Below are 17,192 nucleotides of genomic sequence, written 5' to 3' on the forward strand. Positions count from 1 at the left end.
AGACTCCACACTGAGCAGAAAGCCTAATGCAGGGCTCAACTCTGGGACCCTGAGATCATGACCTAAGCCAAAGGCAGATGCTTAACCAACTGAGCCACCCAGGAGCCCTGAGGCAATTGTAAAGAATAAGGCAATATTATATGTACTTAATGAAACATTCACAAGTAGTACTGTCAACTTTTTAAAAATGCGTATCAGGGTAGAGGGTATGGTCCCAAAATTTAGGAAAAAAACTTAGAATGTTTTTTTTAAAAAACATTAAACTATATAGACGGCAGAGTAACTGTTATTCTACATTGCTATGCTTTGGTACAATCTGAGTGTTACCATTTGCATGTATTATTTTTATAATTTGAAACCCAAGTTAAATCAAATTATTTTTTAAAAATTTCACAATGGAGGAAGTTCATTGAAATAGGTTCAGCAAACTACATGACTGGGTCAAGCCCCAAGGACCCCTATCATGAGAGGACAACTCTGCACACCTCCTTAAAGGTGTGGATGATAAGTGCCCCCTCCCCCACCAGCAGGGTTGTGCTGAGGACAAAATGGGTTTCCACAGCAGTGCTTGGAAGCCTGCCAGGCACAGAGCAACTACTCACCGTCAGCCTGTGTTAGCATTTGTGATGGCTAACTGTCAACTTGACCGAGTTGTGGGATGCCCAGGTGGTTTTTTTTAAGTTTTATTTATTTATTTGACAGAGACAGAGAGTACAAACGGGGAAACAGCAAGCAGAGGGAGAGGCAGACTCCCTCTGAGCAGAGAGCCTAATGTGGGGCTCAATCCCATGACCCTGGGATTATGACCTGAGCCAAAGGCAGATGCTTAATCCACTGAGCCACCCAGGATGCCCAGGTATTTGGCCAAACATTATTCTGGGTGTTTCTGTGAGAGTATTTTTGGAAGCAATTAACATTTAGATCAGTAGACAGAGTAAAGTAGACTGCCCTCCTTAAGTGGGTGGGCCTTATCCAATCTGGTGAAGGCTGGAAAAGATCAGAGAAACCATCCTCCCTAGAGTAAGAAAATTCCTCCCACCTGACTGCCTTGGAGCTGACATCAACTTTTTCCTGACTTTGGACTCAAACTGAAACACTGGCTCTCCCTAGGTTGCAAGCTGTCGGTCTTTGGCCTGGAGCTGCACCACAGGCTCTCCTGGGTCTTCATTTTGCTGACTGCAGACCTTGGGACTTGTCAGCCTCCATAATCCTGTGAGTCAATTCTTCATAATAAACCACTTTTTATATGCATATCCTGTTAGTACTGTTTCTCTGGAGAGCCCTGACTAATACATGATTTATGAAATTTGATTTATTCCAGGTCTAATTACAGCTTTAAAGTTCCAGTTCATGATAGTTTCAATGTGAGGGGCTCAAATCTGTCAATGTTCACACCAGATTGGGGCTCAGAGAACACAGACAAGTTTCTCCGGGCCACAATTCCCAGAGTCATGACTGTAAGCATAGATAGGGGAACATCTGAGCCCAGCAACACATCTTGCACCCCCTCTTGCTGAGGCCCTGGCAAGCCCCTCCAGTAGACCCTGGCCAAAGAGGAATCCAAGGTCCTGAGGCCAGAGGCCCACACCTGGCCCCTTAGCTAGCAAGGACCCCTGAGCCCTGGTCTGGTCCCATCGAAAAAAGAGCACCTTGACAAAGCCTGTAGAAAGCAACCCTCACTCTGACACCTGCAAATCAAGTTAATGTAAGTCCACTAGGAAAACATAGCATCTGAAGGAATGCCATGAGGAATGCTATTTGCAGATGGGATCAATGTTCTGAAGCCTCTGAAAAGCATGCCTGATTAATACTTTAAAATAAGATTGCTTTTTAATTTTTTAAATATAATTTACTATTTTTGAATATATTTTACCTAAATCTTATAATGTATGTCAAAGACCCTGTGTCCCTCTAATGATGAGGGACTGAGGGGGGGTTAGGAGGATCAGTTGGGGGCCTTCACAATCATTCACATGGCACATTTAAAAGACAGATGTGAATGTTTGCATGTTTTGCTGAAGATTAAATGTTAGCTCTAGAAATCAGCATATGAGGCCCTCCTCCTGCATTCCATGTGTGAAAACCAACTGTTAAACCAAGCAGATTTTACAAAGAAGCAGCAAAGAATCTTTCCAAGTTATGAGTTTAGAAAACATGTGTGATTCCCTAGATTCTAGTTCACATTTTCTCACCCCATGAAAGAAGGGATATTTCACTCTCCATTCTTTTCTGTTTCATTCAGCCAAGCACCATTGAAGTTATAACTTTTCAATAGAAAACATATGAGGAATTTTATACTAGACAAGAACTGATAAGCAAGACATCAAACTTAATTCATAAAAGACATCCATAATATTTTCTTTGAGCATGTTTTCAGAGGATAAGCCATCAAGTCCGATAGCTTAGGCTAGTGATAGAAAAGGACCAAATCCTAAACGGAGGCCCTGTGATGGGGAGGATGCCCCTGGAGGGCTGCTCCCAAAGCAGAGTGGGAGCAATTCTTGTAGGGCCACCGCTGGCCGTCTACACCTTCGCCCGCCTCCAGTGCCCTGGGCCAGAGCCAGTTCTCATGCTGGAGCCCCACAAAAGGCTAGCCTCCAGTAGCTACTGGTTGAACAGAATCATGGAACACTCCTGAAGAAGCTTTACATAGCCCCCCAACATACAGTCACAGCCCAAACTCTTGTCCAAACTCCTATGTCCCGAACACTGAACCACTTCAACAGGCCAAGAGGGGCTTCCCTCTCAGGAGTTTACTGGGTTTGGGCCCAGACAGCTCTTGGTAACAACACGTACAACACAGGACAGACACCAGACGCTCATCCACCGTCGGACTCTGATCAGCCCTGCAGCAGGGGAGACAAGCCAGAGCAGAACTGATTTGCAAGCTCTCCAGCACTGAGGTGTGGATCAGAAGTACGGGGCCAAGCACATTTAGTAAAAGGAATGAAAAAAAAAAAAAAAGTAAAGGCAGGAAAGAGAGGAAGAAGAAGGGAGACATTAACTCTGTTCTTCACCTTTCAAAAAAGTCCTCGCTGACCCAAATGCCAGGTGAGGTGCTGAGAACCAGGATGAAGACACAGGATTAGGACAAACTGAAGAGCTGGAGAGGCCAGAGGGGGGCTTGGAGACCCTCCCCATTTAGCTGCTGCAAAGCACCCCAAAAGGGAAGGTGGTGGAAGTCTGAGAGGCCCAGTCCCAGCTGCTCCTCACGGCCCCCCGGTGCTGCCCCCACTGAGCTGGGATGAGGGGACGAGGTGGGAGCAGGCCCTAAGGACCCTCGGCTCTGCCCTTCAATGATTCAATATTGCAATTTCCCCACCACATGGCCAAGGGCGACCTGCCAAGCAGAACAGAGCAGGAGAGACACCACTTCTCCTGTGGTCTCTTCTGCTTTCCGGCCACACCACAAACAAAACAAACAGCGGAAAACTTACCACATGAGTTTGTCTGAACGAGCCTGCCTTGGCAGAGTCCTGGCAGAGGCTGGGCCCTGACAGGCTGCCCGAACTGAAGTACCAAGGCCATGTACACAAATCGACTCCAAAGGCAAGTCAGAGAGAAAAGGGATTCTCCATGAGAACCCAGATGGGGCAGGACCTCGGCACAGCCACCCGCCTGCGCCTTCCTCAGCAGCTTTGTCGGTTTGCCTGTTGGGGCAAATCCTAAGATTGCGAGCTGCCCTGGAAGCACAATGGGTTACGTAACTCCGGGCAGCCTGGGCACCCTATCGGCTCATCTTGTTAAGCCACCCCAAAGAGAAAATGACGCACCCCAAAATGTGATATCCCTAAGCGAAGGGGTGGGGGAGGAGCAGGGGAGCAGGGCTTTGTGCTGGGCATTTGGCTTTGCCTGAAAATTAAAGAGGAACAAAAAGTCTGCTGTTCATCTCGCTGCTCACTGGGAACCGGGGGCGGGGGATATTTATCAGAGGCCTGAGGCCAAGTGGGCTCCCAGGACTACACTTGGCAGGGCCCCTGGAGCCAAATGTGCATTCTTGGGGACACTCCAGGGCTCTCTGAGAATATTTTTCACTCTGTGTCCTCCTCTCAGTGACCATCTAGAAAACCTTTAACCTGAGACTGTCCTGCATCATCTGGCCACCCAGCACCCTCAATGCATAATGGGGCCTGTGCTTACACTCCTGTTTACTAAGCCACTGCCAAACGTGATGGCGCTGAGCTCTGCTTCTCAGCTGTCCTCCCACTGATGTCCAGCAAACAGCCTCCAGGCACCACGCCCTGTGGGGTTTGAAGTTTCAGCACCACATTCTACCATTTCTTTGTCTTTGTTTGTCACGTTTGGAGAAAGTGAAACTACTTCAACAGGCTGCATGTTTCCTGGATTTCGCTGGCACAGATGCCACTGGAAGCCCCAGGGTTAGTTCCCATGCTTGGGCAAATGAGAACACAGCTGGGACTCTGCCTCCTCCAGGAAGCCCTCTCGGTCCTCCCCCAAACTTTTCCCTCCAAGACTCGTACCCTTAGTGTGCTCTCATGTGACCATGCTTAACACTGTGCCAACCATGGCACATTGTCAATTTTCCTTCGCTCATCTGTCCATCCCACTGGACTGTATTCTGGGGGTGCTAAGAACTCCCGTCCTGGGATCATGACCTACATACAAATATCACCCCTCAGAGCTCAGGAAGCTCAGGCAGGATGCCGAACCTCTCATGATTTACTCTCTTTACCAGTAAAAAAGGGAGTAATAGACCCCACTTGCCAAGCACTGGCCACATGAGGTGCTATTTCAGTCATTGGAATACAGGGCTGCACAAAGTCCTTGTCCTCAAAACACATAGTAGCTCATGACTAAGTCTGGGGAGGAAAATATGGCAGGAAAGGGAGAAAGAGAAAGGAAATGGTGGACCACTCTATTCAGGGAATTCACAAAAAGGCTTCTAATGTAATGCCATCTGGAGAAAGTGAAGAGGGAATCACAAGGACATGGGGCGGAGTAGGGGTTGGGGGGTAGGCGATCCAGGTGCTGGGCAGCAGCAAGAACAAAGGCCCTGAGGCAGCACATTCCTGGTGAGTCCAAGGATTAGCAAGGAGGCCAAAGTGTCTGGGGTGGAGTGGGCACAGATGAGATAGTCAGAGGGGTGGGAAAGCCCTGTCACTTAAACCGCCACAGGCCATGGTCAGGTAAGAGTCCACTGGAGATTTGGAGCAGAAGAGTTAAATCACCTGTTTAAAAAGCCTCTTTGGTGGCGTGGAACAGGGTACATGCCACGGGGCTGGTAAGAAACCATAAAACTCTGGACACACTGAAAACAGAGCCAACAGACTTTCCAGGAAACCAGGGTGTGAAAGAAACACAGGGGTCATGAATGCCTCCAAGGGGTTTGGCCTGAGCCACTGAAGGACAGAAGTACTGTCTCTAAAGACAGGACAGACCACAGGAAAAGCAGGAAGAGGTGCACATCAGTTCCTTGTTGGCTGTTTCAGTCTGAGATGCCCAGAGGCATCCCAGGGAAGATGTACGTGGAGTCAGACCAACATGTCTGGCCTCCAGGGGAGAGGTTTAGTCTAAGGACAGAAGCTAGACAGTGGTCAGCATACGGCAGATTTTAAATCCTAGAGACTGGGGAAGATCACCTGAGGCCTGGGTGTTTATGAGAGAGTGAGGGGCTGGAAGGACTGAGCCTGAGACCCTGCAACATTCCCAGGCTTGGGGAGAGCAGCAGCCAGAAAAGTCAGAGAATGGGAGAATGGGGACTCGAAGCCAAGAGAGATCTTCCAGGAGAAGAGAGTGGTCAGCAGTGTCAACTCCTGCTGAAAAGGCAAGAAGATGAAGGCTAAGGACTGACCCCTACACCGGACAAGGCCCTCAGGGCAGGGGGAGCGATGGGGTCGCAGCCTGCTCACACTGGATGCAGGTGAGAACAGAAAAGAAAATGCAGTGTGTACACAGAGGAGCAGAGACTGGCTGTGGGGGCCACCAATGAATCTTTTAATAAAGGGAGAGGTCACAGTGTGTTTCTGTGCTAACACAAGAGATCCATGAGCAAAAGGAAACAGATAATGTAGAGGTAGAGGAGATGTAGGAAATGTCTCCTTCTGGAAGTGGGCAGGCAAGCAGGTGTGGGATTCCGTGCACGAGCAGATAGAGGGCCATTCGTGGGGCTGGAGCTCAGCACAAGGGCTGGGCACCCAGACTGGGATCCTGGGCCACCTGGGTGCCCCTCTGTACTTAGGACACTCTTGACACACAGGAGGTCCTCAATGCTTATCTGTGAAACAGAACAATACAAAGCTGCTGGAATCTGCACATTTTAAGCTGTCACTGGGCATTATTTCAATCAGGAGGAGAAAAGTAAATGCTGCAGACAAGACAACAACTGGGGCAAACTTTGAGAGGAATGTTTCTGGATGTAACTCTAACAGCGCTCCTTGCTGCTTCTGCTCACACCAGTCCACATCATGTCTGCTCAGAGCCCTTGAGTGCACTGGCTCCAAGTACTTGTCTCAATGATGATCCCTCAGGGCTGGGGGGAAAAGAACAAGCAAGAGCTCTAGTATGATTAACTCTGCTCCTGGGACATGAGGAAGGTGTGACTGGTGCAGGCATCTCTAAGAAGCCATGTCTGTGCAAGTCTTGGCAGTACACGAAGGGCCCTGCAAACAGTTCCCCAAGTTTGCAGCCCACAACGCAGCCATGTGTGATTTCCACCACACCTGTCTGTATGCATGAATCAGCAACTGAGCTTCAGCGAGAGGAGGAGGCACCAAACTACATTGAGCATCACTAAAGGCTTGTCTTCACCTTATGTTGGTTCTGGATGGCAGGTCTCAAAATCCCAAAGCTCAGACTCTTTGTACTCAGACATTTCCCCCCTGGCCATTCACACCTCACCCAGACACACTGCTGTGGCCACGGCCTCCCCCAGTCCTCATTCACTGAGACCTCCCCCCTGCCCCACAGGAAAGGGCTCCCCTTACCGGTGATGGTGCAGGCATCCCGGTACCCTTTGCAGCTGGGAGCATCTTCCACAGCCTCGCTTACATAGTGCTCCTCAGGGATGCCCGGGCTGCAGGCTAGGACTGCATGGTTGCACGCCTCCAAAGGGGGCACAGAGTTGGCCAAAGTGTCGTCGTTCGGAGCTGTGGCGTCCAGCTTGGCAGGTTTCACGGGGAGGTGCCCACTGCCATCGGGGGCCCCGTTGCCGGAGTCTGGGGCAGTCGGGTGGACAGCCCCCGGTCGGTCTGGCACACCAGCAGGGGCTTCTTACAGGGAATCTACGGGACAATCCAGAGAGAAGAGTAAGTTAGTAGCACCTCTCAAAAAAGGACAATAAAAATGGGCCCTGAGATGATGAGGGTTCAGACCACAAATTCTGAAAAGCGTTTCCTTCAAGTCAAGGTATTTCCAATCAAATTCTTCAGTTTTGATAAAGGAAACCGCAATAATTTGCGGACATACTTTAGCACAACAGTTCTCAAAGTGTGATCTGAGAACCATGGGGTTCCCTGAGACCAGTATGAAGTGTCAGAATGATTTTCTAAGCATAGTGGAGTTTTCTAGAGACCACACAATGTGTGGTGACACCTTGCCCTGAAGGCTTAATAGTGAAATCTGTATTTCTGTATCCTTGTAGCTTAAATTTTTGTTTTGATTTCTAGCACAATATATGTGAATCAGTGTGACACCTATGAACATAGCCTCTTTGGGATCCTCAATAATTTTTAATGGGTCCTGAGACCAAGAAAGTTTGAGAATTACTGCTCCAGTATTAAACACCTAGAGTTTGTTTTAAGAAAGAAAACAAAAATATGGGAAAGTTAACACTTTACCCAACAAAGTAGAGTCAGTTCTGACATATAACTACAATCCTAGGCCTGTGACCTTTTCCCTCCATATGTACCACAGTACACCAAGAGTTCCTATTAGATATAAATGAATTCAGCTCTCATTAAAACGAACACACAAATATAAAGTGGGAAGGAGGGGAGAACCTGTATATATCCCTGGTGAAAAGTGAAAGGCAACCAGAGGTAAGACTGTAACATCTAGTCAGTGATTCAAATACAAACGGATGGGGATCCCTGGGTGGCTCAGTGGTTTAGCGCCTGCTTTCGGCCCAAGGCGTGATCCTGGAGTCCCGGGATCGAGTCCCACGTCGGGCTCCCTGCATGGACCCTGCTTCTCCCTCTGCCTGTGTCTCTGGCTCTCTCTCTCTCTATCATGAATAAATAAATAAATAAGATCTCTTAAAAAAAAAAAAAAAAACCCAAATACAAACAGATAAGCAACCTGATAAGAAAAAGCCTGGAATTCCCAAGCAGAACCCCAAAAATATTGTGGGCAGCAGAGGCCTGAGGAGACAGACCAGAGACCTCCAGAAATGACCAGTGAATCAATTAAGCTACTGTTCTATACAAAGACAACAGAAAGACACTGTCCGATATTTAAGAACTTAAAGATTGGACCCTGAATAATCCTGGGGAAGCTCCAGCCAAGTATGTTGACCACAACCTTATAGCTCTCACTAATGAACAGATCAATGGAAAAAACTTGAAGGTGAGGAAGGGCTGCTATAGCAAGAATGGCAGTGAAATTAAACCAGGGACACGTAGAATTAATGTCTAAATAATGCACATGATTCACAAACCTGAAGCAAGGGGCACCTGGGAGGCTCAGTCGGTTAAGCGTCTGCCTTCATCTCAGGTCATGATCCCAGGGTCTGGGATTGAGCCCCACAGTTGGGCTCCCCACTTCATGGGGAGTCTGCTTCTCTCTTCCCTTCTGTCCCACCCCCTGCTCATTGCCTCTCTCAATTTTTAAAAAAAATCTTAAAAAAACAAAAAACAAAAAACCTGAAGCAAATAGCTCAAAAGGAAAAATGGTCAAAGGATATAAAGATTCTCCAGTCCCCAAAAAAGAAATACACAAACACACACACACCAAACATGTTAAGGAAACTTAACAGTGATCCAAAAAAAAAAATCTATCAGACTGACAAAGATTTAAAAATTATAACAAGGTTCAACTCAGCAAAGTTTTAAGAAACTCACAGTTGTATGCATTACTTGGGGTGGGAGGGGTGGTAATAAATTCAGAAGGGCAGCCAGGCTAAACATATGTGTCCCTCTGGCTTGGGTGGACGTGGGCCAAGGATGTTTATCGTCATGAAATGCAAGAACAACCCAATGTGCTAGAGAGAGCAGAGAGTCGATTAGAGCTGTACCACAGAGAAGGCAACCATGCAGCCATGAGAAGTTTCTGAGCTGCTATGAATTTACCATCATTGGAAACTGCTCTACCCAGAGAAATAATGAACATGGCCTTCAAAAAGTTTTAAACATGTTAACAGACTGAACCTTCACTCAAATCTTCTGTAATCTATACTCAGATGCATTCTTTAGGATCCTAACAGAGAAGTTTGAAATACTTTGTCCCTTTGCAAAATGCCACCATTCTACTGAAAGCTAGAAAAATTTTGTTCAAATCGATATATTTTTTTAAATAAGCAGTCTTAAAGATATACAGATTTCTTTTTTTTTTTTTTTTAATATACAGAGTTCTTAAAGAGGACTGCAACCACAGATTCTACAACTTTTGCTTTCACAGTCCATAAGGTGAGGGGATTGGCCTAAATCCTGACGGCAAGCCCTAAATTGCTACTGTCCTGCCTCCTGGCGCCTTTGCTTCAATTTACAGTAGTCATACACTCAACCCAGAAGTATACTGTTATAAAACGAATAGCTCAATGGTGCCTGGGTGGCTCAGGCAAGTCTCTGCCTTTGGCTCAGGTCATGATCTCAGGGTCCTGAATTGAGCCCCACATCTGGATTCCTTGCTCAACGGGGAGTCTGCTTCTCTGTCTCCTTCTGCCCCTCCCCCTGCTCGTGCTGTTTCTCTCTCAAATAAATAAATAAAATCTTTAAAAAAAACAAACAAACTAATAGCTCAAGTATAAGCACTTTCTAAAAAAAAAAACGTATTTTGGACACATCAGCAAATGCTCACTCAAGCCTCAAAAGGGAACACAAGCAACTATTTTGAAGTACAAAGTATACTTATTATTTGCTGCAACTGGCAAAGCCTTCAGAAGCTTGAGAGGCCTCTCTTCTTAGGTAAAACAGAACTACTCCAATTTATTTTCTCATCTCAAACCCCAATGAAAATAATTAAAGATACAAGCAGGTGCATTCCTATGCACACTGCACTTGAGGTACATCATATCCCATAATCTGTGATTTTTAATTCTCACTGTATGACTTCCTTTGGGCATATTTTTGTTTTGTCGTGGCAAAACAAAAACAAAAACAAAAAAACCCACAAAACATAAAATGTACCCTCTTAATCATTTTTTAAGTGTAAAGTTCAGTAGTGCCAAGTACATTTGTGTTGTTGTGCAACCAATCTCCAGAATACTTTTCCTCTTGCAGAACTGAAACTCTGCATCCATTAAATGATCCCCCATTCTCTCCCTCCTGCCAAAACCTGGCAACAGCCATCTACCTTCTATTATCCTATGAATGCACTACTCGAAGTGCCTCCTGTGAGTGGAACCATACTTTGTCTTTTTGAAACTGGCTGCTGTCACTTAGCAGAATATCCTCAAAGTTTATCCATGTTGTAGCATATGTCAGAATTCCATTCTTTTTAAAGGCTGAATAATATTCCACTGTATTCAGAAGCCCTCCTTGAAATGAAGAGACCAATCTCCAGCCCATGAACTGGGCACCTGGGTGGCTCAGTCAGCTAAGCGTCTACCTTTGGCTCAGGTGATGATCCCAGGGTCCCCTGATGGAGCCCTGTGTCAGGCCCCCTGCTCAGGTGCACGTCTGCTTCCCCTCTCCCTCTGCCCTTCCCACACACATACACACATGCTCTCTAGCTCTGCTCTCTGCTCTCAATAAAACCTTTAAATTAATCAATAAAATCAAATAAAAAACAATCTAGAACTTCTATCAGTACAGAAACAGTTATAATTACAGCCAACCCAACTGAATGCTGTAAGATGAGATAATCTGTATAAGACACACACCTCCATGCCAGGTACATCTAACATTCTAAAAAATAATCAGATTCTACCGTAACACTCACATGCCAGCATTTCCAATCCTATTTCACCATGAAACCTTTCTCCTCATGATACCTACTTGCACACCATTTACTGAATAGAGTGCACTTTGGGAAAAGCTTCCCTGTATCTGACACAACCTCCATGCCTTTGTCATCACTTGTCCCAGACACATGTCTCCCACATATTGTGAGCATTTGAAAGCACAGGCTGGTCCTGGCACCTGCTGAGTACTAAGTAAATATTCACAGAATAAACAATAACGAGTGAACAACAAGGGATTTGGCCCAAATGATGCTGAGGATCTGCTAAAGCTCTGAAGGTATAGTTCTGTGATCCATATAGGAACCAAAGGGCCTGAACTCCCAAGTTACAACTCCAGATGCTAACCTTGAGGACTAACAAATCAACAGAAAACCTTCGGAAGCACTCTCCTGAGGTGTTCCCGGGATAAGGACCACACTCCGTGGGCTCTCCAAATGGCTCCAAATTAACCTCACTGCGTCCTTTCCATTACTGACCAATACACACCAAATGCGATTTCGTGTAAGATGACCCACAGACAACAATTCAGGAATCAGGAAGCCTCATTTATAAACCACTCAAAAGCTGGCTTGCATGTCCCTCACCCAGTTTCTAGCTTGAAGAAAGTCACAACACAGCCCTCTAGGGAGACTTGGGGATGGTGGGGGAGGGGTGACGACTCTTCTCTCCTTCCCCAAGGCGCAGCCAGGTGAATCATGCTGGGAGAGACACCCTAACATTTCAAAATCAGTTTTCCCAGGACAGTTGTTTCGCAGCATTTTTACTCATAATGCAGTATTCTGCTGGTAATTCTGGATCTCTAAGACCTCGACGATCAGAAATAATTAGGGCCAGGCATCTAATCAGATTCAGGAGGCAAGCAGCCACTGCAGAGGAGACCACCCAGCATGGGACCCCAACAACCCCAAAGCATCATGTGGGGGAAAAGGAGAGATGAGTTCCCGTAGGTCTCAGAACCTCAGATTCCACCTCTCTGAGGCAATAATATCCACATCTCTCAGATTGTTAAACAGATTATAGACATGGATGCAAGTACCCAGCACCATGCTAAGCACAGAGCAAACCCTCCAGTTTTTACAAACTCTCAAACTGCCCCCCTAAATTATTTGTTTACTGTGTAGAAGTGATCCTTAGAATGTTCCTACATGTGCACAATTTGAACACCAGTATTCTGTAAGGCAATGCATAAAATCTTAACAATATCGACTTTTTTTTAAAGATTTTATTTGTGAGAGAGAGCACTCAAAAGAGAGCATGGAGGGGCTGGTAGGAGGGAGAAGCTGACTCCCACTGAACAGGGAGCCTGATGCAGGGCTTGATCACAGGACCTCAAGATCATGACTTGAGCTGAAGGCAGATGCTTAAATGACTGAGCCACCCAGGTGTTCCAACAATATCAACTTTATTAAGGGCTGGTAGTGTGTGCCTGGCCCTGTGTCTAGAGCACTTTGGAAGCTCTAACCACCCAGCACCACCTCTGTCTCCTTGCTGGGGTACCGTTACCAGCCCCATTTTACAGTTAAGGAAAAGAATGCTCAGAGAGGTTCAACAACTTTCCAAAGGTCACAGAGCTAGTAATCCAGGTCTTAATTGAGACAAGCGATGGAAACCCAACATGAACACAATTCCTGACACCTAGTCTCTTGCCTTCCCCTCCGACTACCGGACGCAGGCATTTCTGAGGCTCCACGGGGTTCAGGAACAAAACAGCCACAGCCCTGGGTGCTCTCTGGCTCTGGCAAACCCTGGCACACCAAGCAAAAGGCCTCTTTCAGGCAGAAGAAACAAACAGGGCTTAAGCAAAGTGAGAGTGGATGGTCCTGAGCAAAGAAAGCGCCTCTGTTTCACTGCCTGGATTCTGCTTGTGGAGACTTTGGGAAGGAGGGATTTTTCTCAGCAGAGGAGTGAGAAATCTGCAACCTGGTCAATTTTCCAGCAAAAGAGGTGCCAGGAAAAGAAGTAGGAGAAAGTACACACACAGAGGCGGCTCTCCATTTGAGCTGAGAGAATTCTCTGGCCCAGGGCCCCAGGCCCTTGCCCAAGGTTCCCCTGCCTCCCTCTTCCTCTTAACTGTGGTCAACAACCCAGCCCCCCAGGTTATCAGAGGATGCGACAGGCCACTCCAGTTTGTTGCTGACAAAGTACACATGTGCAAGTCCATGCCCCTCCAGCACGTAATTTTGGGGAACCTGAACTAAAATCCAGAGAGCTGTGTGACACTGAGGCAGTGGTGTTGCCTCTCTGGCACCCAGATGCCTCATCCAAGACAATCTCCCTGTCTTAAAGTCATGTGATCAGTAACCTTAAATTCAACTGCAAGCTTTTTTGTGACAGAACCTAGGTTAGTACTGGACTGATTAAAGCCAAGGGACAGCCATCTTGAAAGAAGGACTTTAGAATTTTTGCCTCCCACAAGGGCCTTTGGTTCCGAAAGCACAGTACACTTCAGGAGCCCCTGTGTTGCCCCCAAGCCTGGTGAGAAGGTAAACCAGAGTCAGCCCAGACCCTCTCAGCCCCACAGGAAGGTGATTTAGACCCAACACTGGGGACCAAACAGGCCTGAATTCAGTCCTGGCTCTGCCACCATCCACTAACTCCCTGATCAAGTTCCAAAATGTCCCTCATCCGTAAAATGCAGGTGCCACCTACTGGTTGTCAAGCAGCTAGAAGGAAGCGGACACGATGAAAACAGATGGCCTGCCAGGCCTGGACAAGAGTCTAAGCATTAGCACTTGAACATACAGTGGAGGCATATTTATAACACACTGTTTTCCTCTCAAGAATGCGCACACAGGGCCAGGTAACTTGCAGGCTATGGACTCAGGGCACCCACTCCCGGGCCCAGACCCTCACTGGAGGCTGACTCACTCACAAAGGTCCCTGGCTAAGATGCGACAGGCACAAGGCGCACCCCACTCTCAGGCCAGCCATGAAACAGCTGCTTCTATGAGCAAACTGCTGGGTTCCTCAAAGGTGGTGAGACCTACATATGCTCTTTCAGAACGCAGACAGCCTCAGCACTCCTGTCATTGTGAAAGGAGCCCACAGGCCTGGCACTCGGCTTGGTAGTTTACATGCATGATCTTGTTTATTGCTCACCAACCTATAAAAATAATATCAGTATCTGCCTTTTACAGGAAAGGAACAGCCTCAGAGAGATTAAATAACTTGTCCAGGATTTGAACCTAGATCTGAATGGCACTAAAGACGCTGCTCTATTACAGTTGTGAGTAATCCTGTGTGACTGTGTCATTCACGGTCAAGTGAAGAATCATATCCCACATGATCTCTCACCACTGACCATTCTCCTCTTTCCACTGTCACTCAAAACCACCCTCCTGGGGTACCTGGGAGGCACAGTCAGTTAAGCATCCACCTCTTGGTTTCAGCTTGGGTTGTGATCCTGGGGTCATGAGATCGAATGCCATGTTGGGCTCCACACTCAGCATGGAGGCTGCTTAAAACTCTCTCTTCCTCTCCCTCTGCCCCCCCCCAAAAAACAAAACAAAAAATAACTCTCTTGCCATAAGGGGGCAAACAAACTCAAAGTGAAGACCCCACTGAAGCCTCAAGTGCACATAAGAAATATGTACACCCCCCCATAGCCAGCCCAAGGTGGGGTCTGATCTCTGGGGCCATGCCAAGCAGGCGGGCAGACAGCTGAAGGGTGACCACAGAAGTCTGGTCCTACCTTACTTCTCCATCTTACTGCTCTCTCCCTACCTCATCTGGTCTTTCTGCCACTCCCAGGAGCCCCAGCCAGCTCCTTAAATAACTGAACAAGCAGCTAAGTAGTGGGGAATATTATGCACAATTGGAACAGTTGGAGGATGAGGAGGGGGTGAGTTGCAGTTTTGCAGCGATGGTGCCACGTGAGAGAAAGACCACAGGGGCCCAGAAGCAGCCACTGACCCCGCAGGACGATACAACTCACTGCAGGCTTTCCCACGCTGGAAGCCCTTTGTCCCATCAAACCGAACTGGTGCTAGAGCCTGCTGGAGCCGTTCTCATTTAGTGAAGCACGGGGTGGGGGACACGGCTAAGTGCCTTGCCCAAAGTTTCATCTTGGATAAGAGCAGAAGTGGGACTGGGAAGCACTTCTTATTTACACAAAAACTTCAACTATCGTTACACCACACCATAAAGGGAAGGAGACATCCTGGAAGAGAGCAGGTGGGACAACCCGCAGAATGAGAAAGAACATTTGGAGGAGTCGGTGTCGGCCACCACAGCCAGGGAGTCAGCCACTCCGGGCCACCCCAAGGCACAGGAAAGGAGATGCCATATGGTCTCAAGGATGACTGTCACGGCCTCTTGTGGCCTCTTATGAGAAGTCTGGAAAAGGGGCCCTGGAAAGGGAGAGGCCAGGACTGGGGACAGCTGGGGACTGCAGGCGGGCACTGTCATGGTTTCCACTAGCAAGGCCATGAAGGCGTGGACTAGGAGCCGCACTCAAGCGCCTACCATGCATGTCTTTCTCCCTGGCACCCACTTTCCCATGCTCTCATGCTCACACACACGCATGCACACGTACACACATGAAATAAATGCCATTTTCAAGGCTGTACCATTCTCTGGTTCCAAAGAAAGTGAATCCCTCTAACAGCTTCTAAAAGAAAATCAAGAATCAAAGAAAATGTTTATAACTCCAGAAAAAAAATCTGGTGTCTGGTCCTATCGCTCAGCCTTGTCTTTTCTAAACCTTGAACAGAAGCAAACCCACCCACACACAGCACTGCCCCCCAAGTCAATGCTATGAAGGACAGGCCCCTTTCATAGATTGGGTCTCATGAATGAAAAACTGCTGTCGTGTGACCAGATCCCCCAGTTTCCAAAAATAACCCCACTGCACTGGAGAGAACAGAAATGCCCAGCCATGCTGCCTCCCAGCCCTGTCTCCCAGAAGGAGGCAGGCAAGGGAATAAAAGACTGAGCTGACAGCCTTACGTAACAGTCCCAGCTCTCCCTAGCTGGCGGCTGCAGATTTATAACACACCAGAAATAGCTACCTCTCCTGCAAAAGGGGACCGGCCTGGGAGGCTGAGCAGCAGAGCCTCGCCTACAGCCTGCCTCTCCCCTTTGGTCTGCAGAGGAACCTTTCTATGCCTTCCAGCACAAAGCGAGTTCAGTGAGCCCACAGCCAAGGCCTTGCACAGACATGTGTCACCTGAGACCTGCCAGCCCCAAATGCTGGAGAAGACATTCAAAGCATAGCTGTGGGTCCCTCAGAGACAGCGCTCCCAGGCCAGGGGAGGAACAGTAACTCTAGTATGTTGCTCTGCAGAGAAGCTTCTCTAGCACAACAGAGTCGCTTTGCATTCCCAGATCAACTCAGGACAGAGAGTGGCCTTTGGACACTTTCTCCTGCCAGCCACTGGAGTAGGAGGCCAGCCCGACAGGTGGCAGGCCCTGCCCCCACTTCAAATCCCAATCAGAAAATCTGAAACGGAGGCAGCAGAGATCTCTTCACATTACCAGGACACCAGGAGGAGTTCTGGAGGCTGGCCAAAGCTGGGGAGGGTGGCAAGAGTGGTAACCTCATCCAAAAATCACTGTGGGATGGCTTGCTGGCAATCTCTGAGATTCCAGGCTGGAGGGCTGCTGCTATTAACAGGAAATGCTCCCTGAGAAGAGCCAGATGTCCTCATCAGAAAGCCCTGCAGCCCAAATGCATGTGTCATCACTTCGAAGGAGCATGGGGTCTCTGGGGAGCAAAAAATGTGGGTTGGAAGAGAGTGTAGATCCTTGGAGAAGGCAAGCCCACAAGGCCTCACCTGCCCTCTCAATGTATAGGCCTGAATTAGTAATAAACCTTGCCCAGGTCAGAATAGCAGCTGCCAAGCTGTCATGCTCCGGGATAAAGTTAATACAGTAACCAGAGTGGGAAGGAGGCCCAGGAATGTGAGACAAGGGTGGGAAATGAGGGGAGAAGGAAGTTCTCTGTGCATGACCTCTCCTAAGGTCCTGGCTTTTACTGCACTCACTCCCTGGGAGGAGTCTGGCTTTAAAAAAAAAAAAAAATCATAATGGTCTCAACAAGGAAAAGAGTATTAATGGCTCCTAGTTACTGCAGAATGACCATGTGCCTGGCCAGGGCTGGGTGCCTTATCCCCAG

General features: G+C 47.8%; 1 protein-coding gene across 6 annotated transcripts in view; it reads right to left on the minus strand.

Annotated features, from left to right (window-relative positions):
• TRAK1 (trafficking kinesin protein 1) overlaps positions 1 to 17,192 on the minus strand; it is a 181,810-nt gene that overhangs the window by 113,180 nt on the left and 51,438 nt on the right. For 2 of the 6 annotated variants that reach the window (XM_072793212.1, XM_072793213.1), the window contains exon 2: positions 6,945 to 7,241. Coding sequence is in view for 4 of the 6 variants with exons in the window: in XM_072793205.1 (XP_072649306.1) it covers positions 3,438 to 3,528 (91 nt within the window). In the remaining 2 variants the exon portion in view is untranslated. Of the gene's footprint in view, positions 1 to 3,437; positions 3,642 to 6,944; positions 7,242 to 17,192 lie in introns of those variants that run through there. The other 4 variants (XM_072793205.1, XM_072793206.1, XM_072793208.1 and 1 more) reach the window with 4 other exon arrangements.

The sequence above is a fragment of the Canis lupus genome, chromosome 22 (genome assembly GCF_048164855.1).
Source record: "Canis lupus baileyi chromosome 22, mCanLup2.hap1, whole genome shotgun sequence".
Lineage (NCBI taxonomy): Eukaryota > Metazoa > Chordata > Mammalia > Carnivora > Canidae > Canis > Canis lupus.